The sequence below is a fragment of the Loxodonta africana genome, chromosome X, assembly GCF_030014295.1.
Source record: "Loxodonta africana isolate mLoxAfr1 chromosome X, mLoxAfr1.hap2, whole genome shotgun sequence".
NCBI lineage: Eukaryota > Metazoa > Chordata > Mammalia > Proboscidea > Elephantidae > Loxodonta > Loxodonta africana.
Window position 1 is genome coordinate 176,625,916 of NC_087369.1, and position 25,466 is coordinate 176,651,381.

The 25,466-nt window shown below is 49.4% G+C and overlaps 1 protein-coding gene across 2 annotated transcripts; it reads left to right on the forward strand.

Moving 5' to 3' along the window:
• Window positions 1-304: 304 nt before the first annotated feature.
• On the forward strand, window positions 305-15,874 carry FAM50A (family with sequence similarity 50 member A). Of its 2 annotated transcripts, XM_064277804.1 has the most exons (13): window positions 305-453; window positions 1,623-1,707; window positions 1,803-1,902; window positions 2,319-2,464; window positions 13,731-13,807; window positions 13,972-14,038; window positions 14,168-14,229; window positions 14,466-14,542; window positions 14,871-14,925; window positions 15,043-15,091; window positions 15,167-15,237; window positions 15,388-15,498; window positions 15,628-15,874. In XM_064277804.1, the coding sequence occupies exons 1-13, from the start codon at window positions 343-345 to the stop codon at window positions 15,634-15,636; spliced, it is 1,020 nt and encodes a 339-aa protein (XP_064133874.1). In that variant the 5' UTR covers window positions 305-342; the 3' UTR covers window positions 15,637-15,874. The 2 variants fall into 2 exon arrangements, with proteins under 2 accessions (XP_064133874.1, XP_064133876.1); XM_064277806.1 differs by lacking the exons at window positions 15,043-15,091; window positions 15,628-15,874.
• Window positions 15,875-25,466: the final 9,592 nt, after the last annotated feature.

Below are 25,466 nucleotides of genomic sequence, written 5' to 3' on the forward strand. Positions count from 1 at the left end.
CCTTTTAGGGTCCAGTGTAGGAAGCACCGGGTCTGGGACCCGGCCTCGGGAGGGGGTCGGTGTGGGGTGGGGAGGGGCAGAGAGGACTTAGGGGCTCCTGTCTCTAGCCGAAAGGATGCCGAGGGACGGGCCTGGCGACCCCTCAAGGCGGGGACTCAGAGGCGGTGGAGGCGCCGCCCGCTGGGGCGGGGCGGGGCGGTCTGCGGGGCGGAGCCCACGGCGTCCTCGGGTGGCCGACGTCACAACGTCCGCTGACGGCATAGCCAGCGTCGCTGCGCTGCCGAGACTCGGCCCGTTGCTGTTGCCGCCGCCGCTGCCGCCGCCGCCGCCGCCGCCGCCGCCATGGCTCAGTACAAGGGCGCCGCGAGTGAGGCGGGTCGTGCCATGCACCTGATGAAGAAGCGGGAGAAGCAGCGCGAGCAGATGGAGCAGATGAAGCAGCGGATCGCCGAGGTGAGCGGCGGGCGCGGGCGCGGGCGCGGGCGCGGGCGCGGGCGCGGGCGCGGGCGCGGGCGCGGGCGCGGGCGCGGGCGCGGGCGCGGGCGCGGGCGCGGGCCGCCGCGGAGTTGCGCGCCGCCGCCCGTCGAGTGCCCTCTGGCGGCCCCGCCGCGACTTCGGGGACCCAGACCCCGGCCCCGGACAGTGGCCTCGCGGCACGCGCGGCAGGCAGACCTGGGTTGGGGTCCTGGCTGGGCAAGCACGTACTTGTGACATGACAGCTGGCTCCAGTTTTCTCATCTGCAAGATGGGCCGAGCTTCATGCTACCTCAGGGGCCGAGATAACTGGTAACAACCGTGGGAGTGCGCGGGAAGTGTTGCTATTCTGTGCAACCTGGTGGGTTGACCCTCAACCATCACAGTGGGCCCTGGCTCCGCCAAGGGCAGTCCCTCTCTTTAGGGACAGTCACAGACGCAGGCACCCATGTCCCCACCAAGCCACAGGCGTGAGCCTCTGATGTGCACGGCGTTCATGAAGCACTTCAGTGAGTGGCGACTGACAATGGGCAGCCAGGAACAAAGAAGGAAGGAGCCGTCAGCTTGCGCATTTGGGGGAGATTGGTCTGAAGAGCAGGGACTTGGGTGCAAGGTGGAAGCCCGCTCCTACTTCGCATTGGCTTGTGACCCTGCTCTCCCTGGGGGACTCCCTGCTTTGGAGGCCACTGGCCAGACAAGGGTGGACGCAGTGCTAGTGCTCTGGGCTAGAGAGAGAAGGCCTGACAGGAAGCTATTGACCTGTGTCAGGGCCAGGAGAGAAAAAATCTTGCAGGGACTGGGGCCCCTTGACCACTCTTTTCTCCCTCACCCTGTTCTCAGATCCCTTGGCTTGGGTCTTGACACCTGGCTTAAAAGCTGCGTATGAAAAGGCCCAGGGCTCCAGGCAGCTGGAGAGAGCTGACAGGGTGAGAGCAAGTCCAAAGTCAGAGGGAGGAGACTTAACCACAGGTGACTCTCGGCCTGGAAGAGCCCCTCACAATCCTGTGGAACCCTTTGACAAAGGAAAGAGGACGCGTGTCTTTTCCCTAGGTCATACCATAGTGTGCCCAGGGGCAAATATGGCACTAGAACCAGGTCCCCTGTTGGGGTGACAGCTGGGTCTCATTGCTGACTTGCCTTCCCGGCAGGAAAATATAATGAAGTCCAACATTGACAAGAAGTTTTCAGCACATTACGACGCTGTGGAGGCAGAGCTCAAGTCCAGCACTGTGGGTGAGTGGGCACCCATGCCACTCTCTCCTGGCCTAGCAGCCCCTGCTCCTGCTCTGGCTCTGGGTGACTGGTCTTTCCCCCACGTCTCCTCTCAGGTCTGGTGACCCTGAATGACATGAAGGCCAAGCAGGAGGCACTGGTGAAGGAGCGGGAGAAGCAGCTGGCAAAGAAGGAGCAGTCCAAGGAGCTTCAGCTGTGGGTCCCACCTCCCAGTGCCCATGGCTGGCCTGAGCTGTTTGTACATTGTGGGTGGGGAGATCTTGATTTTCTGCTCTGGGATTTGCCTTTCTCTTGCCTGTCTTCTTGGGTCCTACAATGATGTCTTCTCAGTCTCCGTGGTTTGCCCTTCATCCTTCTCTGTCCTTCTGGAAAAGGCAGTGAGTCCTGGTCAGACCCTTTCCTTTCATCAGGTGCCTTCACAGGCTGTATTCCTCATATCCCTTTCTGCCCAGTCTGCCTCTGTGTCTTATCCAGAAAGGACGCCCTGGGCAGTGGGATTTTCCTGGGGTACCAAGGAGACCTGGTCTGCCCTGAATAGGCCCCCATACATAGGTTGGGAAAGGGGCGTGGGCCAGGCGTAGGGAACATGAGGACCTCTGGTGCCTTGGTAGGAAGCTGGAGAAGCTGCGAGAGAAGGAGCGCAAAAAGGAGGCTAAGCGGAAGATCTCGAGCCTGTCGTTCACCCTTGAGGAAGAAGAGGAGGGAGCTGAGGAGGAGGAGGAGGTGGCGATATACGAGGAGGAGCTGGAAAGGGAAGGTGAGGGGAGGCCTGGGGCTGGGGGTAGGAAGAGCCCTGCCCAGGCCCCCACAGGGTACCCTGTCCCAGGTATCTGGCTCTAGAATGAAGTAGCCCATCACCCAGTCGGCCTCCACCACCTCACACAGGGCAGTTAGGAAGCCTAGGTTGGACCGTGTGCAAAGCTGGAGTCAGAACTAGGCCAGTGGCTGTGGTAGGGGTGCGGCCGGCAGAGTGAGCGACCAGGAAGGCTCCAGGAGAAGCTGCCCTTCACAGGTGCCACGAAGAGTAGAACTTTCTGTGATGATGAAGTCTTCTACATCTGCGCTGCCCAGTATGGTAGCCGTGAGCCACGTGTGACCCCGAGCACTTGAGGTGTGGCTCACCTGTCCTGGAACTAAAACGTTAATTCTGTTTGATTAATTTCAACAAAAATGTACATGGCCACATATATTCAGCAGCAACGGAGTTGAACAGTGCAGGTCTAGACCACAAAAACTAGAGCACAGGGACAGCTTGGGAGAGCTGGGAACAAGGAAGAAGCTGGCGTGGAGGCCCCATGCACTGTACACCTGCTCTGGGCCTGGCCAGGGGGAGGCCAGCACACAAGCAGGATGTTATCCCCTCCTAGTAGGAGGCAGACAGGTCATCACACGCTTAGGACACCATGGGGCCAGCCTCAGGTCAGGGGATGCTTCCCACGAGGTGACAGTTGAGTTGGGCCTTCAGAATGAGCAGAATTTCATTAGCAGAGAAGGTGGAGGGGGTCAGGAGAGTGTGCAGAGTCAGAAGATAAAGCGTGCACAGATGGACAGAAAGCATCTAGTTGACACATTTGGGATCTGGACACATTTGAAGACTTGTAACAAGTGGCATTACAAGCCTCAGTGGAGGGCGTGAAGCAGGCTGCTGGCTGTTTTAGGAAAGCGGGATACTGGTGGAATGGTGGTGGGTGGAGGGAACTGAGACAGGTGATGGTGCTGGACGGCTGTGGCGACAGGCTGGGTGGCAACACTTGGAGGGGAGCAGGCAAATGGTGGCACGCTGGGGCCACCCTGTTTGGATGAAAATAATTTTACTAATGCGTTATTGGAAACCCTGGTGGCATAATGGTTAAGAGCTATGGCTGTTAACCAAAAGGTTGGCAGTTTGAATCCACCAGCTGCTCCTTGGAAACCCTATGGGGCACTTCTACTCTGTCCTGTAGGGTTGCTATGATACGTTATAATATATAACGTACTATATAACCTATATGATATGTAATACACTATGCAGTGAATATAATACAATATATTTAACCCAATGTATCTAAAATATTATCACCTTGAATTAGCTGCCTGTGAGTGCTGGGGGCTCCTGTTTTGGACAGCGCAGACCCAGAGGGGCTTTTATAAAACCCTGCTTTGCAGCATCTTCCTCGCTCCAGAGGTTTCCTCTCAGGGACCTGGGGATGGGCCAGCGTCGTCTTTTAATCTCTCCCCATGATTCTAATATGTAGTCAGGCTTAAGAACTCCTGCCCTAGAGTGTCAAGATAGAGTGCAAACTTACCTTCTAGGCCAGCAGTTCTCAAAGTGTGCTCCAGGGACCCCTGGGGGTCTTTTTTTCCCCTAAATTTTATTTATTTTGTTGTTGAGAATACACACAGAAGTACATACACCAATTCAACAGTTTCTACGTGAACAATTTAGTGACATTGATTACATTTTTTGAGTTATGCAACCATTCTCACCCTGCTTTTCTGACTTTTTCCTTCTTTGTTGACATAAAGGCACTGCCCTCTAAGATTCTTGTCTAACCTTTCAAGTTGATGTTGTCAGTTTGATCCTATATAAGTAGTTCTTGAAAGAGTTTAATGCTCATCAAGGCAGACATTTTTTACTAGTTAAGCTGGACTATTGTTTGGTTATAAGAAGACTTCAGAGGATATTTTTGGCTTAAGGCCTTTCAGGACTGCATTGGCCCTTCTTAGTCTCCTGCTCTCAGGGGTGCATGGTGGAGCTTGCCGGAGGCCTCAGGACGGGTGGGACGTCATAGCTCTACAGATGGCGGCTGCATGCCTGGGTGTTCGCAAGCCTTAAATGTGCCTCTGTCTTCATTTCTAATTCAGCAAAGACCAATGGCTACAGCCCACGTAAACAAGAGTTTTTTGGGGTCCTCAGTAACTTTTTTTTTTCCCTGAAAATTAAAAAACATTTTGGCACAATATACATGACCAAAAAATTTACCCTTTTAAAGTGTCCAGTCCAGTGACATTAATTACATTCACCATGTTGTGCAACCATCACCATTATTTCCCAAAGTTTTTCATCACCCCAGACAGAAAGTCAGTACCCAATAACTCCCCTCTCCCTCCAGACCCTGGGAACCTCTAGTCTACCTTCTGTCTCTACAAACATGCCTATTCTAAATACTTTCTGTATGTTGGATTATGCAATATTTGTCCTTTTGTGTCTGGCTCATTTCACTCAGCATCATGTTTTCAAAGTTCATCCATGTCGTAGCACGCATCAGAACTCTGCTTCTCTTTAGCGCTGGGTAATGTTCCATTGTGTGGCTATACCACATCGTGTTTATCCATTCATCTTTGGTGGACGCTTGGCTTGTTTCCACCTTAAGGCCATTGTGACCGGTGTTGCAATGAACATTGGTGTACAGGTTTCTCTTTGTGTTTCTGCCTTCACTTCTGGTATATACCGCAGAGTCATACGATAAATCTATGTTCCCCTTTTTTTCTTCTTTTGAATAATATTTTATTGAGTTTTTGGTGAAGGTTTACACAGGAAGTTAGGTTCCCGTTTGACAATTTCTGCACATATTGTTCAGCAATATTAGGTGCATTTATCACAATCTGTCCACATTCTCTTTGTGTTCTGTTTGTTCCATTTCCAGTATTCTAGTTTCCCTGCCCCCTTATCTTCTCATCTTTGCTTTTGAGTAATTGATGACCTTTTGGTCTCATACTGGTGGTTTTTAAGTAGAGCACTGGTCATATGGGTAATGTCCTTTTTTGTGTGTGCCACTCTGCTATTTCGCTAAAAGGTGATCTGAGGGGTTAGGCTCAGTTCTAGGTTCAAAGCGTGTCTGAGGGTGATAGTCTCAGGGAGTCCTCTGACCTCTACTGTTCCTGTTTGTCTTTTTTTTTTTAAATAAGAATTTGAGTTCTCCATTTTTTTCTCCCATTCTATCTGAGACCACCTATCGTGACCCTGGTCGGAACGGTCAGTGGAGGTAGCTGGTCACCATCTAGTTCTTCTGGGTTCTGGGTAGATAAGATTCTGGCTCCTGTAGACTTGTTTCTTCTCTGAATTTTTAGTTGCCTTCCTACTGTTTTACTCCTGCTGAGTAGAGACCTGTACTTGCACCTTAGCTGGCCGCTCAAAAGCTTCTAAGACCCCAGATGTTACTCACTTCACTAGGATGGAGATCATGGTTTTGTGAACTCTGTTATGCCAGTTGACTGAGTTGCCCTGTGAGACTATGGTCCTAAGCTTTCAAACCCAGAAAACCAATCTTGGAAGGTGTTTGGTTATATCCGTGGCGTATACGTATTTGTGTTTTCAATGAATGTATGTGCCTACACCCACATATTTGTATTTACACATACCTAAAAAAAAAAAATTTTTTTTTTTTTTTATAATGGCGTAGTGGTTAAGTGCTACGGCTGCCAACCAAAAGGTCGGCAGTTCGAATCCCCCAGGTGCTCCCTGGAAACCCTGTGGGGCAGTTCTACTCTGTCCTATAGGGTCGCTGTGAGTCGGAACCGACTCGACAGCAATGGGTTTTTTATAGATACTTCTGGAAGCCCTGGTGGCGTAGTGGTTAAGAGCTACAGCTGCTTACCCGAAGGTCAGCACTGTGAATCCCCCAGGTGCTCCCTGGAAACCCTGTGGGGCAGTTCTACTCTGTCCTATAGGGTCGCTGTGAGTCGGAATTGACTCAACAGCAAAAAGTTATGGTATAGATACTTCTAAGGAGCCCTGGTGGCACAGTGGTTCAAAACGCTCGGCTTTTAACCGATAGGTCAGTGGTTCAAACCCACCACCTGCTCTGCGGGAGAAATTTGTGGCAATCTGCTTCCATAAAGATTACAGCCTTGGAAACCCTATGAGGCAGTTCTGCTCTGTCCCAAAGGGTCACTATGAGTCGAATCAACCTGAAGGCAATGGGGCAAAGATACTTCTATCTGTCCTCACCTATCTGCACCCCTGTACCTACCCGTACACCAGTGTGCCTGTACCCGTCCATACGTGCGGAGACACTTGTTTGTACTTGGGTTGTGCCGTTCTCACTACTTCCACATTTGGTGCCACTTTCCCCATCGCCAAAAAAATAAAATAACAAGTCCTGTAGGGTCGCTATGAGTTGGAATCGACTCAGCAGCACTGGGTGGGTTTACGATCTAAAGTATACCTCCCACCCCACCCCCGGCATGTTCATCTTTTTAAGGAACTACCAGACTGTGTCCCATAGAGGCTGCACCACTTTACGTTCCCACTGGCAATGAACAAGGATCCAGATTTCTCTACATCCTCACCAACACTTACTATGGACCATTTTTCAGATCATAACCATCTTCTTGTTGTTAGGTGCCGTCGAGTCGGTTCCGACTCATAGCGACCCTGTGCACAAAAGAATGAAACAAGGCCCGGTCCTGCGCCATCCTCACAATCGTTGTTATGCTTGAGCTCATTGTTGCAGCCACTGTGTCAATCCACCTCGTTGAGGGTCTTCCTCTTTTCCGCTGACCCTGTACTCTGCCAAGCATGATGTCCTTCTCCAGGGACTGATCCCTCCTGACAACATGTCCAAAGTGTGTAAGACGCAGTCTCGCCATCCTTGCCTCTAAGGAGCATTCTGGCTGTACTTCTTCTAAGACACATTTGTTCTTTCTTTTGGCAGTCCATGGTGTATTCAATATTCTTCGTCAACACCACAATTCAAAGGCATCAACTCTTTTTCAGTCTTCTTTATTCATTGTCCAGCTTTCACATGCATATGATGCGATTGAAAATACCATGGCTTGGGTCAGGCGCACCTTAGTCTTCAGGGTGACATCTTTGCTCTTCAACACTTTGAAGAGGTCCTTTGCAGCAGATTTGCCCAATGCGATGCGTCTTTTGATTTCTTGACTGCTGCTTCCATGGCTGTTGATTGTGGATCCAAGGAAAATGAAAGCCTTGACAACCTCAATCTTTTCTCCGTTTATCATGATGTGGGTTATTGGTCCAGTTGTGAGGATTTTTGTTTTCTTTACGTTGAGGTGCAATCCATACTGAAGGCTGTGGTCTTTGATTTTCGTCGGTGAGTGCTTCAAGTCCTCTTCACTTTCAGCAAGCAAGGTTGTGTCATCTGATAACGCAGGTTGTTAATGAGCCTTCCTCCAATCCTGATGCCCCGTTCTTCTTCGCATAGTCCAGATTCTCAGATTATTTGTTTAGCATACAGATTAAATAGGTATGGCAAAATGATACAACCCTGGCACACACCTTTCCTGACTTTAAACCAATCAGTATCCCCTTGTTCTGTCCAAACAACTGCCTCTTGATCTACGTAAAGGTTCCTCATGAGCACAATTAACTGTTCTGGAATTCCCACTCACCGCAATGTTATCCATAATTTGTTATGATCCACACAGTCGAATGCCTTTGCATAGTCAACAAAACACAGGTAAACATCCTTCTGGTATTCTCTGCTGTCAGCCAGGACCCATCTGACATCAGCAATGATATCCCTGGTTCCATGTCCTCTTCTGAAACCGGCCTGAATTTCTGGCAGTTCCCTGTTGATATATACTGCTGCAGCCGCTTTTGAATGATCTTCAGCAAAATTTTGCATGTGATATTAATAATATCGTTCTATAATTTCCACATTCGGTTGGATCACCTTTCTTGGGAATAGGCATAAATATGGAACTCTTCAGTTATTTGGCCAGGAAGCTGTCTTCCATATTTCTTGCCATAGACGAGTGAGCACCTCCAGCGCTGCATCTGTTTGTTGAAACATCTCATTGATGTTCCGTCAATTCCTGGAGCCTTGTTTTTCACCAATGCCTTCAGAGCAGCTTGGACTTCTTCCCTCAGTACCATCAGTTCCTGATCGTGTCCTACCTCTTGAAATGACTGAACATTGACTAATTGTTTTTGGTGTAACGACTCTGTGTATTCCTTCCATCTTCTTTTGATGCTTCCTGCGTCGTTTAGTATTTTCCCCATAGAATCCTTCATTATTGCAATTTGAGGCTTGAATTTTTTCTTCAGTGTTTTCAGCTTGAGAAACGCCGAGCGTGTTCTTCCGTTTTGGTTTTCCATCTCCAGCTCTTTGCACATGTCATTATAGTACTTTGTCTTCGCGAGCTGCCCTTTGAAATCTTCTGTTTGATTCTTCTACTTCATTTTTTCTTCATTTTGCTTTAGCTGCTCGACATTTGTGAGCAAGTTTCAGAGTCTCCTCTGACATCCATCTTGGTCTTTTCTTTCTTTTCAATGACCTCTTGCTTCATGTATGATGTCCTTGATGTCATTCCACAACTCGTCTGGTCTTCAGTCACTAGTGTTCAATGCGTCAAATCTATTGTTGAGATGGTCTCTAAATTCAGGTGGGATATACTTACTCGAGGTCATATTTTGGCTCTTGTGGACTGGCTCTGATTTTCTTCAGTTTCAGCTTGAACTTGCATATGAGCGATCGATGGTCTGTTCCACAGTCGGTCCCTGGCCTTGTTCTCACTGATGGTATTGAGCTTTCTTTTCCATCGTCTCTTTCCACAGATGTAGTCAGTTTGATTCCTGTGCGTTCTATCTGGCGAGGTCCATGTGTATAGTCGCCGTTTATGTTGGTGAAAGAAAGTATTTGCAATGAAGAAGTCGTTGTTCTTGCAAAATTCTATCATTTGATCTCCAGCATTGTTTCTATCACCAAGGCCATATTTTCCAACTACTGATCCTTCTTCGTTTCCAATCGCCAGTAATTATCAATGTATCTTGATTGCATGTTCGATCAATTTCAGACTGCAGCATCTGATAAAAATGTTCTATTTCTTCATCTTTGGCCCTAGTGGTTGGTGCGTAAATTTACATAATAGTCATATTAACCTGGTCTTCCTTGTAGGTGTGTGGCTATTGTCCTATCACTGATAGCGTTGTACTTCCAGATAGATCTTGAAATGTTCTTTTAGACGATGAATGCAAAACCATTCCTCTTCAAGTTGTCATTCCCACCACATAGTGGACTATATGATTGTCCGATTCAAAATGGCCAATACCAGTCCATTTCAGCTCACTAATGCCTAGGATATCAATGTTTATGCGTTCCATTTCATTTTTGACGACATCCAATTTTCCTAGATTCATATTTTCTGTATTCCACGTTCCAATTATTAATCAACGTTTGCAGCTGTTTCTTCTCATTTTGAGTCGTGCCACATCATCAGATGAATGACCTGAAAGCTTTACTCCATCCACGTCATTAAGGTCAACTCTACTTTGAGGAGGCAGCTCTTCCCTAGTCACCTTTTGAGTGCCTTCTGACCTGGGGGGGCTCATCTTCCAGCACTATATCAGACAGTGTTCCGCTGCTATTCATAAGGTTTTCACTGGCTGACGCTTTTCAGAAGTAGACTGCCGAGTCCTTCTTCCTAGTCTGTCTTAGTCTGGAAGCTCAGCTGACACCTGTCTGCCATGGGTGACCCTGCTGGTATCTGAATACCAGTGGCATAGCTTCCAGCATCACAGCAACATGCGAGCCCCCACAGTACGACAAACTGACAGACAGGTGGGGGCATAGCCATCTTAGTGGGGATAAAGGGGTATTTCATTGTGGTTTTGATTTGTATTTCCCTAAGGGTTAATGAAGTTGCACATCTTTTTTATGTGCTTATTGGGCATTTGTATTTCTCCTTTGGTGAAAATCTATTCAGACCCTTTGCCCATTTTTTTAAAAATAATTTTTATTGTGCTTTAAGTGAAAGTTTACAAATCAAGTCAGTCTCTCACACAAAAACCCATACACAACTTCCTACATACTCCCAGTTACTTTCCCCCATGAGACAGCCCGCTCCCTCCTTCCACTCTCTTCATGACCATTTTGCCAGCTTCTAAACCTCTTCTACCCTCCTACCCTCACATCTCCCCTTCAGGCAGGAGATGCCAACCTTGTCTCAAGTGTCCACTTGAACCAAGTAGCTCTTGCCTCACCAGCTTCCGTCTCCAACCCACTGACCAGTCCAATGCATGTCTGACGAGCTGGCTTCGGGGATGGTTCCTGTAGTTGGCCAACAGAAGGTCTGGAGGCCATGACCACCGGGGTCTTTCCAGTCTCGGTCAGACCGTTAAGTCTGGTCTTTTTATGGGAATTTGGGGTCTGCATCCCACTGTACTTCTGCTCCCTCAGGGGTTCTCTGTTGTGCTCCCTGTCAGGGCAGTCATCGGTTGTGGCCGGGCACCATCTCGTTTTTCTGGTCTCAGGATGATGTAGTCTCTGGTTCATGTGGCCCTTTCTGTCTCTTGGGCTTATAATTACCTTGTGTCCTTGGTGTTCTTCATTCTCCTTTAATCCAGGTGGGTTGAGATTCATTGATGCATCTTAGATGGCTGCTTGCTAGCATTTAAGACCCCAGACACCACTCTTCAAAGTGGGATGCAGAATGTTTTCTTAATAGATTTTATTATTCCAGTTAATTTAGATGTCCCCTGAAACCACGGTCCCCAAACCTCCACCCCTGCCTCGCTGACCTTTGAAGCGTTCAGTTTATTCAGGAAACTGGTTTAGTCCAGTTGTGCTGACCTCCACTGTGTTGAGTGTTGTCCTTCTCTTCACCGAAAGTAGTTCTTGTCTACTATCTATTTAGTACCCCTCTCCCACCCTCGCTCCCTCCCTCCCCTCTCTCGTAATCACAAAAGAGTGTGTTCTTCTCAGTTTAAACTATTTTTCAAGATCTTACAATAGTGGTCTTATACAATACTTGTCCTTTTGCAACTGACTAATTTTACTCAGCATGATGCCTTCCAGGTTTCTCCATGTTATGAAATGTTTCACAGGTTCCTCACTGTTCTTTATCGATGCATAGTATTCCATTGTGTGAATATACCATAATGTATTTATCCATTCATCTGTTGATGGGCACCTTGGTTGCTGCCATGTTTTTGCTATTGTAAACAGTGCTGCAGTAAACATGGGCGGGCATATATCTGTTCGTGTAAAGGCTCTTCTTTCTCTAGCATATATTCCAAGGAGTGGCATTGCTATATCGTACGGTAGTTCTATTTCTAGCTTTTTAAGGAAGTCCCAAATCGATTTCCAGAGTGGTTGTACCATTTTACATTCCCACCAGCAGTGTATAAGAGTGCCAGTCTCTCTGCAGCCTCTCCAACATTTATTCTTTTGTGTTTTTTTGGATTAATGCCAGCCTTGTTGGAGTGAGATGGAATCTCATTGTAGTTTTGATTTACATTTCTCTAATGGCTAATGATCGAGAGCATTTTCTTATGTATCTGTTAGCTACCTGAATGGCTTCTTTAGTGAAGTGCCTATTCATATCCTTTGCCCATTTTCTGATTGGGTCGTTTGTCGTTTTGTTATTAAGTTGTAGGAGTTCTTTATATATTCTGGATATTAAACCCTTATCCGATATATGGTTCTGCGAACTATTCTCCCAATCTGTGGGTTGTCTTTTCATGTTGATAAATTTCTTTGATGCACAAAAGTTTTAAATTTTGATGATGTCCAATTTGTCTGGAAACCCTGGTGGTGTAGTGGTTAAGAGCTATGGCTGCCGATGAAAAGGCTGACGGTTTAGATCCACCAGATGTTCCTTGGAAACCCTATGGGGCAGTTTTGTGTCCTATAGGGTGGCTCTGATGTCCAATTTATCTATTTATTTGTTTCTTTTGTTGCCTGTGGTTTTGGTGTTATATCTAAGAATCCATTGCCAGATCCAAGGGCCTGCAGATTTCCCCCCGTGTTGTCGTCTAAGAGCTTAATAGTTTTAGTTCTTATATTTAGGTCATTGATCCATTTTAAGTTTTTTATATGGTGTGAGGTATGGGTTCAACTTCATTCTTATGCACGTGGAGATCCAGTTGTCCCAGCAGTATTTGTTAAAGAGAATGTTCTTTCCGTATTGAATGGTGTTGGCATCCTTGTCGATAATCATTTGGTCATAGATAGGTGTGTTTATTTCTGAACTTTCAATTCTGTTCCATTGGCCTATATGTCTGTCCTTACACTAGTACCATACTGTTTTGATTATTTTAGCATTATAGTACATATGGAAATTTGGAAGTATGAGTCCTCCTACTTTGTTCTTCTTTTCAAGATTGTTTTGGCTATTGGAACCTTTTCCAATTCCATATGAATTTGAGAATCAGCTTGTCCATTTCTTCAAAAAAACAGTCATTGAGATTTTGATAGGGATTGCATTGACTCTGTAGATACCTTTGGGTAGTATTGACATCTTAACAATATTAAGTGTTCCAAGCCATAAAGACTGGCCTCAGTAACTTTTAAGAGTGTTAGGGATCCTGATACCAACAGGTTGGAGAATGACATCAACAGGTTGAAGAATAACTGTTCTAGTTCATCTGTATCTTAATTGGGGCAACTGAGTCCCAGAGCCCATGACATTGGCAGGCCCTGGCCTGAGCATTTGTGGCGTCTTTCCCTCCGCTCCCCACCTGGCTCAGATGTCATTAGCTGAGGGACTTTGGGCAAGTTGGGAAACCCTGGTGGTGTAGTGGTTAAGTGCTATCTATGACTGCCAGCCAAAAGGTCAGCAGTTCAGATCCACTAGGCGCTCCTTGGAAGCTTTATGGGACAGTTCTACTCTGTCCTATAGGGCTGCTATGAGTCAGAATTGACTCGATGGCAATGGGTTCATGGCTTTGGTCCAGTTATTTAACTCTCCCCAGCTTCAGTTTCCTCACCTGGGAAAAGGAATAATCACACCCTTGGTGGGGCTGTTCCAAGGATTATGAGAACAACTCCTGGCACAAGGAGGCCCTCCACAAGCATCCATCCCTCTGCACATCCACTCAGACACCAGCAGATTCCTTGAGACCTCCAAGGTCCTTTGAGTGGTGGCCAGTGGGACGAAACTATCACCCTAGTCTCCTGTCCAGCTGCTGGAAGTAGTGACCAAGGTAGACCAACCTTGAGTGCTTCCCAGCCAGGCCAGACTAAGGGAATCTCTGAGGAAGGGGCTCTAAGTTGAGACCTAAGCCCTCAAGGTCTGAGTGCCCCAGAGGTGGGACCAGTTGTGCTAGCTGACTCCTGGGTTTTGTTTTGCTCCAGAGGTTATCACGAAGAAGAGGAAGTTGGGGAAGAACCCAGATGTGGACACAAGCTTCTTGCCTGACCGAGACCGTGAGGTAAAGGCCACACCTTGACCAGGCTGGATCTGGTTCTGGCCCTAACTCCTGCCCCTAGCCCTGGCCTGGATCCTGGCTGAGGATCTTGCTCAGGGAGCAGGGCCCTGCTTGCACCGTCATTGAGCAGCTCTGGGCCTCACTCCTTTGCCCGTTTCCTCTCCCAGGAGGAAGAGAACCGGCTACGGGAGGAGCTACGACAGGAGTGGGAAGCCAAGCAAGAAAAGATCAAGAGTGAGCACTGATATCTGGATGAGTAACCTGGGCAGCAGGAAGCCGGGCAGGGGACTGAGCCCGAGGAAAGGTGGGGGGATGGTGGGGACACCTGGGGTCTGGAGCCCAAGTGACCATTCTGACTCATAGGTGAGGAAATTGAAATCACCTTCAGTTACTGGGATGGCTCTGGGCACCGACGGACAGTCAAGGTATGCCGTGTGGGGCTGGCCCCTGCCCCCCTCAAGCCTCTGCCTCCCTTGGATTCATTGGGAAGGAGTTGAAAACGTAGGACTTTGAGAGCCCATGGGCAGCTGTGTGTGGGGGCTCCCTGGGGTGGCAGGGAAGATGGCCATGCCGCCTTGGCCCTTCCCGAGAGCCCCTCTCTGGCTTCCGTCCTTGCTGCGCCACCCCTGGGTCTTCTCGGTGGCTCTTGGCCGCTTTACAGATGAAGAAGGGCAACACCATGCAGCAGTTCCTGCAGAAGGCACTGGAGATTCTGCGCAAAGACTTCAGTGAGCTAAGGTAGGGTGCAGCTGCGGGGGACATGCTGGGGCGTCACATGTGGCTGCGTGCAGGGATGAGTGCCACCAGGGTGTGTGCGCGGAGGAGGCGATTACCTGTGCATGGGGGGTTCAGGGCGTGGCTACTGCAGGCGTTCGCCCCGAGTTTGTGGCCTCAGGCAGGGTCCAATGCCCACCTATGGCAGCCGAGCTCTGGCTCACAGCGCTCAGAAGCACCCATTGGTGGGCGGGTGGCCCACCGGGCGCCTCTCCCTCACCTTCACCACCAGAGCAATATAGGGGAGCCCCAGCTTTGGCGCTGCCCCCACACCCTGGCCCTTTCCCTCCAGGTCAGCCGGGGTGGAGCAGCTCATGTACATCAAGGAGGACTTAATCATACCTCACGTGAGTCCCTCCTGGCCACTGCCCACAGGGCACTCCTCGGCCATGAGCTGCAGGTAGGCTGGAGTGGGGAGGCCAACTAGGTGGTCACACTGTTGCTTTCCTGCCCTCGGCTTTTAGCACCACAGCTTCTACGACTTCATCGTCACCAAGGCAAGAGGGAAGAGTGGTGAGTGGGCCCTTCCACTACCTGCCCCAGGAGGCTGTGGGGCCACAGCGTGGTGACAGCCCTTCTCCCTTGCAGGGCCGCTCTTCAATTTTGACGTTCATGATGATGTGCGGCTGCTGAGTGACGCCACTGTGGAGAAGGACGAGGTACAGTGGGGGCCGGGGGGCCGGGGGGCCGGGGGAAGGTGCCCCTCAGCTGGGCGCGGGTACTCTGCCTGTGGGGAAGAGCTGGAGGGAGAGAGAAGTCCGGGTGCCTTTGTCCTGAGCAGGGGTTCCGAGCCTGCCTTCCTTCCTCAGTCCCATGCTGGCAAGGTGGTGCTGAGGAGCTGGTACGAGAAGAACAAGCACATTTTTCCAGCCAGCCGCTGGGAGCCCTATGACCCTGAGAAAAAGTGGGACAAGTACACGGTGAGGAGAGGCTGGCGGGGAGGCCGGGAGGCCCTGCGCAGGTGTGGCATCCCTGCCAGCCCCTGCTAATCTCTCAGTTTCTTTCTCTGTCTCCTGTCCTCACCCTTGTCCCTGTCACCATCACTCCAGATCCGGTGAACACCCGTGGGAGGCGGTGCCGCCTCAGTTCTCCTGGCTCCCTTCCAGTTCCTAGGACTTTAGGTGGCCCCTTCTGCCCCTCCTCCTGTGCCAGGCATGTTGGCACTAGGAAGGGCTTGGGGGACAGGGCTAGGTGACAGGAGCTGCTCCTCCTCTGTCCCCTGGTGCTGTTACTTACTGCTTTGTCATTGACAATAAAGAATGCCCCTGTCAGCCCTGAAGCTAGCATTGTGAAGAAGTGTGTGTTTTGTTTTTTACTTTTTTTATGGAGATCAAATTCATATAACATGAAACCCACCATTTGAAACCATTTAAAAGTGTATAATTCAGTGGCATTTAGTACAGTCACACTGTCGTATAACCAACACTATCTAATTCCAGAACATTTTCTTTACCCCAAAAGGAGACCCGGGACCCATTAGCAGTCACTCCCCAGGCCCCTCCTCCAACGCCCCCCAAAACAAACCCATTGCCGTCCAGTTGATTCCAACTCGTAGCGACCCTATAGCCCCCGGCAGCCATTAATCTGCTTTCTGTTGGTATGGATTTACCTGTTCTAGGTCATTCCTATCGGTGGTATTATACAATGTTGTTCTCTTGTGTCTGACTTCTGTCAGCATCATGTCTTCATCCATGTATCAGGACTCCATTTTTCTCCATGGCTGGGTAATATTCCATTGTATGGATGGACCACAATGTGTTTATCCATCATCTGTTGATGGACAATTGGGTCGTTTCTACTTTTGAGTGATGATGAACCCGGCTTGGGTGAGTGCTAGGGTTCGCAGTGCCAGTGGCTGCTGGCCGCATTCCTCCGAAGTCTCAGCAGACAACTCACCCATTGTCCCCTGGGGTAAGCTGAGGTAAGCTTACCGGCTCCACAGGGGGTTGGAGGAGGAAGGCAAGCTGACTGCTGTCTGGGCCCTTAGGGGCAGCAGTGGGTCCTTGGCTTGCCCTTGCCTGAGGCCAAGCAGAGGGGAGAAAAGGCAGCCCCTGCTGGAGGGGAACTCCCAGCTTGAGGTCTGGCCCACTTCCTCGAAGAACGCTCAGATCTGATGCTGGGCTTCGCTCATCGGTGGGGTCCGCCCTGCAGGTGGTGTGCCCAGGTGTCCTCCTTCGCCCACCTGCCCACCCTCCCTCAAGCAGGGCCCAGGGAGACCTGGTTGGCACCTTGGGTTCCCGATCTGTGTCTGCTGTGGGGCCATCAGAGGTTAGCTGGGTGAGGGAGAAGCAGCATAGGCCAGGGCAACTTGGGGCCACAGCTGGGGTGGTGGAGAGGCCTGGCCCTAGTCCCCAAAAGTGGTAGAAAAGTCTGATGACCTGAATGGGGCCTTTTGTTGGGCTCTCAGTAACCCTGAGGGGGGGGATCGTCTGACCCCGGTGCCACCCCTGTCCTGCCCTTTGAGAAGCCACCAGAAGAGCAGGCTTCTTGGGGGAAGGGAGCCCCTCTCAGCCAGCACTGAACTCACCCTTAGTCAAGGGAGCCTCCCTCAGCCCTGCAGCTTCTGGGAAACGGCTCTTTGAGGACTGTTCTGGATTGAAATGTGTTCCCCAAAGAAATATATTGAAGTCCTGACCCCTGTACCTGTGAGTGTGACCATTTTTGGAAATAAGGTCTTGGAAGGTGTTAACAGTTAATACGAGATCAAACCTGTTTGAGTGGTGTTCTGTGAAAAGAGAAGAGACACAGAGACAGATACAGAGGGAAGACAACCATGTGACGATGAAGGCAGAGACTGGGGTGATGCGACCACAAACCAAGGGATGACTGGGATCACCAGAAGCTGGGAGAGACAAGGAAGGATCCTCTTCTAGAAACTTGGAGGGAGCATGGCCCTGCCCACACCCTGGTTTTGAACTCCTGGCCTCTCGAACTGTCAGAGAGTACATTTCTGTTGTGTCAAGCCGCCCACTTTATGGTAATTTGTTACAGCAGCCCCAGAAAACAATGTAAGGACCAATTGTGGGCTCCGTCGGGGACAAGCTGTTCTCCGGAAATAGCCCTCAGTACTTGGGAGGACAGGCTGGGGAAAGAGATCCTTTTGTGGTCAAGAGCAAGCAGGGAGGGGGCTGTCAGGGAAGGAGAGCTATTTTCTTGTGGCCAAAGCGGGTGAACCCAGGGGAGGGCAGGCCCAGAGGGGAGAAACCTCTTGTCCCCAGTGCAGGGTTGAGGTGGGAATCTAGAGCAGGAAAGGGGCTCGGGCTGTCTTGGACATTCAGTTTTAGGCTTGGAGGCTGGCTCAGGCTGGAGACTGGGAGGGACAACTGTCCATCGTGCAGCCCAGGGCCCTTTCCCTGGGGCCTTGGATCTGTATGAATCTGGAATTCAGAGGAGAGCTTGGGAGGCCTGAGATAGAAATCAGGGTGCTGTCAAGACAGATGTTTCTTTGTATGTATTTTTTTTTATTAACCTTTATTGAGTTTCGAGTGAACGTTTACAAATCAAGTCAGTCTGTCACATATAAGTTAATATACATCTTACTCCTCACTCCCACTTGCTCTCCCCCTAATGAGTCAGCCCTTCCACTCTCTCCTTTCGTGAAAACTTTGGCAGCCTCCAACTCTCTCTATCCTCCCATCCCCCCTCCAGACAGGAGATGCCAACACAGTCTCAAGTGTCCACCTGATATAATTAGCTCACTCTTCATCAGCATCTCTCTCCCACCCACTGTCCAGTCCCTTTCATGTCTGATGAATTGTCTTCGGGAATGGTTCCTGTCCTGTGCCAACAGAAGGTTTGGGGACCATGACCGCCGGGATTCCTCTAGTCTCAGTCAGACCACTAAGTCTGGTCTTTTTATGAGAATTTGGGGTCTGCATCCCACTGATCTCCTGCTCCCTCAGGGGTTCTCTGTTGTGCTCCCTGTCAGGGCAGTCATCGGTTGTGGCCGGGCACCAACTAGTTCTTCTGGTCTCAGGATGATGTAAGTCTCTGGCTCATGTGGCCCTTTCTGTCTCTTGGGATCATAGTTATTGTGTGACCTTGGTGTTCTTCATTCTCCTTTGATCCAGGTGGGTTGAGACCAATTGATGCATCTTAGATGGCCGTTTGTTAGCATTTAAGACCCCAGACGCCACATTTCAAAGTGGGATGCAGAATGTTTTCATAATAGAATTATTTTGCCAATTGACTTAGAAGTTCCCTTAAGCCATGGTTCCCAAACCCCCGCCCTTGCTCTGCTGACCTTTGAAGCATTCATTTTATCCCGAAAACTTCTTTGCTTTTGGTCCAATCCAATTGAGCTGACCTTCCATGTATTGAGTGTTGTCCTTCCCTTCACCTAAGGCAGTTCTTTTCAGCTAATTAGTCAGTAAAAAAAACCCTCTCCCACCCTCCCTCCCTCCCTCCCTCCCTCCCCCCCTCGTAACCACAAAAGTATGTGTTCTTCTCAGTTTATACTATTTCTCAAGATCTTATAATAGTGGTCTTATACAATATTTGTCCTTTTGCCTCTGACTGATTTCGCTCAGCATAATGCCTTCCAGGTTCCTCCATGTTATGAAATGTTTCACAGATTCGTCACTGTTCTTTATCGATGCGTAGTATTCCATTGTGTGAATATACCACAATTTATTTACCCATTCATCCGTAGATGGACACCTTGGTTGCTTCCAGCTTTTTGCTGTTGTAAACAGAGCTGCAATAAACATGGGTGTGCATATATATGTTTGTGTGAAGGCTCTTGTTTCTGTAGGGTATATTCCGAGGAGTGGGATTTCTGGGTTGTATGGTAGTTCTATTTCTAACTGTTTAAGATAACGCCAAATAGATTTCCAGAGTGGTTGTACCATTTTACATTCCCACCAGCAGTGTATAAGAGTTCCAGTCTCTCCGCAGCCTCTCCAACATTTATTATTTTGTGTTTTTTGGATTAATGCCAGCCTTGTTGGAGTGAGATGGAATCTCATCGTAGTTTTAATCTGCATTTCTCTAATGGCTAATGATCGAGAGCATTTTCTCATGGATCTGTTAGCTGCCTGAATATCTTCTTCAGTGAAGTGTGTGTTCATATCCTTTGCCCACTTCTTGATTGGGTTGTTTGTCTTTTTGTGGTTGAGTTTTGACAGAATCATGTAGATTTTAGAGATCAGGCGCTGGTCGGAGATGTCGTAGCTGAAAATTCTTTCCCAATCTGTAGGTGGTCTTTTTACTCTTTTGGTGAAGTCTTTAGATGAGCATAGATGTTTGATTTTTAGGAGCTCCCAGTTATCGGGTTTCTCTTCGTCATTTTTGGTAATGTTTTGTATTCTGTTTATGCCTTGTATTAGGGCTCCTAGGGTTGTCCCTATTTTTTTTCCATGATCTTTATCGTTTTAGTTGTGTGTATTTTTAATTTTTATTGTGCTTTAAGTGAAAGTTTACAAATCAAGTCAGTCTCTCATACAAAAATTTATATACACCTTGCTATGTACTCCTAATTGCTCTCCCCCTAATGAGACAGCACACTCCTTCCCTCCACTCTCTCTTTTCCTGTCCTTTCGGCCAGCTTCTGACCCCCTCTGCCCTCTCATCTCCCCTCCAGATAGGAGATGCCAACATAGTCTCATGTGTCTACTTGATCCAAGAAGCTCATTCTTCACCAGTTATCATTTTCTATCTTATAGTCCAGTCCAATCCCTGTCTGAAGAGTTGGCTTTGGAAATGGTTCCTGTCTTGGGCTAACAGAAGGTCTGGGGAAGACAGATGTTTCTTGACACTCTAGAATGAGTTGAGAGCACAAGGTTGGGGTGTGAGCAACCAGCATTTCCCAGGGTTTGCCTGAGCACTGACGATACAGGAGAAGGGAAGGCCGCCACTCCGGGCTCCCACAGGCCCATGTTCCTGCTGTGTGTGGGGGTGGGGTGGGGGGGTATAGACAACAAATAGGGAAGCAAACAACAAGCAAGAAGAGGGGGACTTTCTGGCAAGGTGATAGTTCGTCTGACATCTGAGCGACAGGTCAGCCATTCAAACTCAGGAGGGGGCATTCCAGGCAGAGTGAACACCATGTGCTAAGGCACTAGGCACCGAGGAGCAGTGGGGTTGGAAGGGAGGGAGGAGACAGAAGAAAGCGAGATGGAAATGTCAGAGAGGGCTGTCTGCAGGGCTTCGGAGCTGAAGGGAGGGGGAGTGACTCTTCTTTTTCTGACCTTTAACTGTTCTGTATCAGTAATGTATTCACATGGTTCACACCTCAGCATGAAAAGGCAGACTTTGAGATGCCTGCTTCCAGGTAGGCCCAGTTCCCGCAATGCCCCAGCAGAGATCATTTTATTTTGGTTCACCTCCCACTTATCGGTCCTCTGTTTCTGCAGAGATGAGCAGGGATAAGCAGACACCCTTCTTCTCACCTAAGCCTACTGTTCTGCACCTTGCTGCTGTTCCCTGGGATGGAGCCGGAATAGCCTCTGGGTCTTTCCATATCAGGGCACAGAACCTCCTCATTCTTTCTATTTTAAGCTGCTGAGTGAATAGGCTAGATATTGGCAAATCCCCCTCCCTGGCGCCTGGCCCATTTTACAGCTCCACCAGCAATGGAAAAGAGTGACAAATTCTCCCAGCCTCACGCACAGGGTACTGTCACTCCACGTTAGGACACATGTGGCCTCTCAGGGAAGTTTTCAAATTGTTTTCTTTTGACTGAGGTGAAATTTGTTACTCTTGTTGCTAGGTGCTGTCGAGTCAGTTCGAAGTCATAGCGACCCTATGCACAACAGAACGAAATATTACCAGGTCGTGCGCCATCCTTACACTCATTGTTACACTTGAGCGCATTGTTGCAGCCACTGTATCAATCCATCTCATTGAGGGTCTTCCTCTTTTCCGCTGACCCTGTGCTTTACCAGGCATGACGTCCTTCTCCAGGGACTGATCCCTCCTGACAACATGTCCAAAGCGTGTAAGACGCAGTCTCACCATCCTTGCTTCTAAGGAGCATTCTGGTTGTACTTCTTCCAAGATGGATTTGTTTGTTCTTCTGGCAGTCCATGGTATATTCAATATTCTTCACCAACACCACAATTCAAAGGCGACAATTCTTCGGTCTTCATTGTCCAGCTTTCACATATATGTAATGCGATTGAAAGTATCATGGGTTGGGTCAGGTGCACCTTAGTCTTCAGGGTGACATCTTTGCTCTGCAACACTTTGAAGAGGTCCTTTGCAGCAGATTTACCCAATGCAATGCGTCTTCTGATTTCTTGACTGCTGCTTCCATGGCTGTTGATTGTGGATCCAAGTAAAATGAAATCCTTGACAACTTCAATCTTTTCTCTGCTTATCATGATGTTGCTTATTGGTCCAGTTATGAGGATTTTTATTTTCTGTGATTTAGGCGTCAATTCTTCTTCAGGCTTCCTTATTCATTGCCCAGCTTTGACATGCATATGAGGTGATTGAAAACACCATGCCTCGAGTCAGGCACACCTTAGTTTTTAAGGTGGCATCTTGGCTTTTTAACACTTTAAAGAGGTCCTTTGCAGCAGATTTGCCCAATGCAATGTGTTGTTTGATTTCCTGACTGCTGCTTCTATGGGTGTTGATTGTGGATCCAAGTAAAATGAAATCCTTGACAACTTCAATCTTTTCTCCATTTGTCATGATGTTGCTCATTGATCCAGTTGTGAGGATTTTTGTTTTCTTTATGTTGAGGTGCGATCCATACTGAAGGCTGTGGTCTTTGATCTTCATTAGTAAGTGGTTCAAGTCCTGCTCACTTTCAGCAAGCAAGGTTGTGTCATCTGCATAACACAGGTTGTTAATGAGTCTTCCTCCAATCCTGATGCCCCGTTCTTCTTCATATAGTCCAGCTGCTCGGGTTATTTGCCCAGCATATAGATTGAATAGGTGTGGTGAAAGAATACAAGCCTGATGCACACCTTTCCTGACTTTAAACCAATCAGTATCCCCTTGTTCTGTCTGAACAACTGCCTCTTGATCTATGTAAAGGTTCCTCATGAGCACAATTCAGTGTTCCGGAATTCCCATTCTTTGCAATGTTATCCATAATTTGTTATGATCCACACAGTCAAATGCCTTTGCATAGCCAATAAAACACAGGTAAACATCCTCCTGGTATTCTCTGCTTTCAGCCAGGATCCATCTGACATCAGCAATGATATCCCTGGTTCCATGTCCTCTTCTGAATCTGGCCTGAATTTCTGGCAGTTCCCTGTCAATATACTGCTTCAGCCGTTTTTGAATGATCTTCAGCAAAATTTTGCTTGCGTGTGATATTAATGATGTTGTTGTATAATTTCCACATTTGGTTGGATCACCTTTCTTGGGAACAGGCATAAATATGGATGTCTTCCAGTCGGTTGGCCAGGAAGCTGTCTTCCATATTTCTTGGCATAGATGAGCGAGCACTTCCGGCACTGCATCTGTTTGTTGAAACATCTCAATTGGTATTCTGTCAATTCCTGGAGTGTTGTTTTTTGCCAGTCTCTTCAGTGCAGCTTGGACTTCTTCCTTCAGTACCACTGGTTGAATGTCCAGCAATTCTTTTTGGTATAGTGACTCTGTGTATTCCTTCCATCTTCTTTTGATGCTTCTTGAGTCATTTAATATTTTCCCCATAGCATCCTTCACTATTGTGACTTGAGGCTTGAATTTTTTCTTCAGTTCTTTCAGCTTGAGAAACTCCGAGCATGTTCTTCCCTTTTGGTTTTCCATCTGCAGCTCTTCACACATGTCATTATAATACTTTACTCTGTCTTCTTAAGCCGCCCCTTGAAATCTTCTGTTCAGTTCTTTAACTTCATCAATTCTTCCTTTTGCTTTAGCTGCTCGACGTTCAACAGCAAGTTTCAGAGTCTCCTCTGACATCCATCTTGGTCTTTTCTTTCTTTCCTGTCTTTTCATTGACCTCTTGCTTTCTTCATGGATGATGTCCTTGATGTCATTCCACAACTCGTCTGGTCTTCAGTCACTAGTATTCAATGTGTCAAATCTGTTCTTGAGGTGGTCTCTAAATTCAGGTGGGATATACTCAAGGTCATATTTTGGCTCTCGTGGACTTGCTCTGATTTTCTTCAGTTTCAGCTTGAACTTGCATAGGAGCAATTGATGGTCTGTTCCACAGTCGGCCCCTGGCCCTGTTCTGACTGATGATATTGAGCTTTCTTTTCCATCGTCTCTTCCACAGATGTAGTCAATTTGATTCCTGTGTGTTCCAGCTGACGAGGTTCATGTGTATAGTTGCCGTTTATGTTGATGAAAGAAGGCATTTGCAATGAAGAAGTCGTTGGTCTTGCAAAATTCTATCATTCGATCTCCGGCATTGTTTCTGTCACCAAGGCCATATTTTCCAACTAGCGATCCTTCTTCTTTGTTTCCAACTTTCACATTCCAATCAGAAGTAATTATCAAAGCATCCTGATTGCATGCTCCATGAATTTCAGATTGCAGAAGTTGGTAAAGATCTTCAGTTTCTTCATGTTTGGCCTTAGTGGTTGGTGTGTAAATTTGAATAATAGTCATATTGCCTGGTCTTCCTTGTAGGTGTGTGGATATCATCCTATCACTGACACCATTGTACTTCGGAATAAGCAAAGTCAGAGAAACAGTAAGTTGACTAGAGTTTACCAGAGTCTGGGGAGTTATTCCTTAAGGGGTTTCTGCCTGGGGTGATGGAAAACTCTTGGAAATAGTGGTGATGGTTGCACAACGTGGTGAACGTAATTAATGTCACTGAATCGTGCATTTTATGTCAGTAAAGGTGCTTAAAAAAAGAAAGCAAAGGAATGACAACCACCAGATTCCGGGCTGTGGGGACCAGCTGGGGAAGGATGCAATGACAGGTGTCAATGACTTGTGCATCTACGTGCTGTTGGCAGCGGGCCTTCCAGGGTTATGGGCCATCACGGGCAGTGTGTTCTGAGGGAGAATCGCCACTCCTGCCCCTGCGTGCACCTGAGGGGGCCGAGACAAGGGAGGGCGCGTTCGCGAGGATGCACGGGGAAGGTGTCCGGAGGCTGGAGCGCCGTGCAGCAGGTGTCCTGGGCCTTGCCTCCGAGCGGCGGGCGGGGCCCGCGCGTGCCCGCGAGGCCGGGGACGCGCCGCCACCCCCGACCCGAGGGGGTGTGGCGCGGGCACGCGCCGGGCTCCCGGTGGCCTTTGGCAGCCGGCGGGGGGCGGGGAAGGTGCGCGCCGCGGACGCGGCCATTGCGCGAGGGGGGCGCGGCCAGCGGAGCGCCGCTAGCGCCGGTGGGACTGGGGCCGCTTGTTGGGGTCCTCGCCCGTCCCACGGGCAAGCGGGCTCCCCATCGCGGAGGGCCTGCCGCTGGCCCCTCGTGCGGCGCCCCCGCCCGACGCGGTGGTACGATCCTCCTTTAAAAGGCCCCGGCGACCAAGGGCCAGCCCAGTGTGTGGGCGGCGGCGGCGGCGGCGGCGGCGCGCGCGCGCGCGGGGCGCGGGCGCGGCGGGCCGGCCGAGGGCTGGAGGCGCGTCCACGTGGCCGGCAGCCACTGGAGCTAGAGGCGGTGGGAGTACAGGTAGGTGGTCGTCATGCCCTGCCGCCCGTGCGAGGCCCGCCGGCTCGGTAGCCGGGCCTCGCGGGGGCCGTTGCGCCCCTGCCCCGAGCCCACCGCACCCCGCGTTGTGAAGCCGGTCAGCCGAGTCTGGCCCTCTGCTTGATGCAGACCTTTTGTGGCGGCAAAGCAGCCCCTCTGAGGACTGCTGAGGCACCTCCAGGCAGAGAGGTGGGGGCAGGGCGAGCCAGGCGGCCCCGCGGGGGTGGGCGTCGTGGAGCTGCGTTGTCCCCATCCCCGGTGGCGAGCCGGAGGAGCTGGGCTGCCTGCGACGCCCGCCGCTCCGAGCCACAGGCTGGGCCGGGTGGGGTCTGGGGCTG

Coding starts and splice junctions, on each gene's coding strand:
- FAM50A (XM_064277804.1), top strand. CDS start 343: ATGGCTCAGTACAAGGGCGCCGCGAGTGAGGCGGGTCGTGCCATGCAC. Junction 454..1,622: donor TGAAGCAGCGGATCGCCGAG/GTGAGCGGCGGG, acceptor CCTTCCCGGCAG/GAAAATATAATGAAGTCCAA. Junction 2,465..13,730: donor GGAGGAGCTGGAAAGGGAAG/GTGAGGGGAGGC, acceptor GTTTTGCTCCAG/AGGTTATCACGAAGAAGAGG.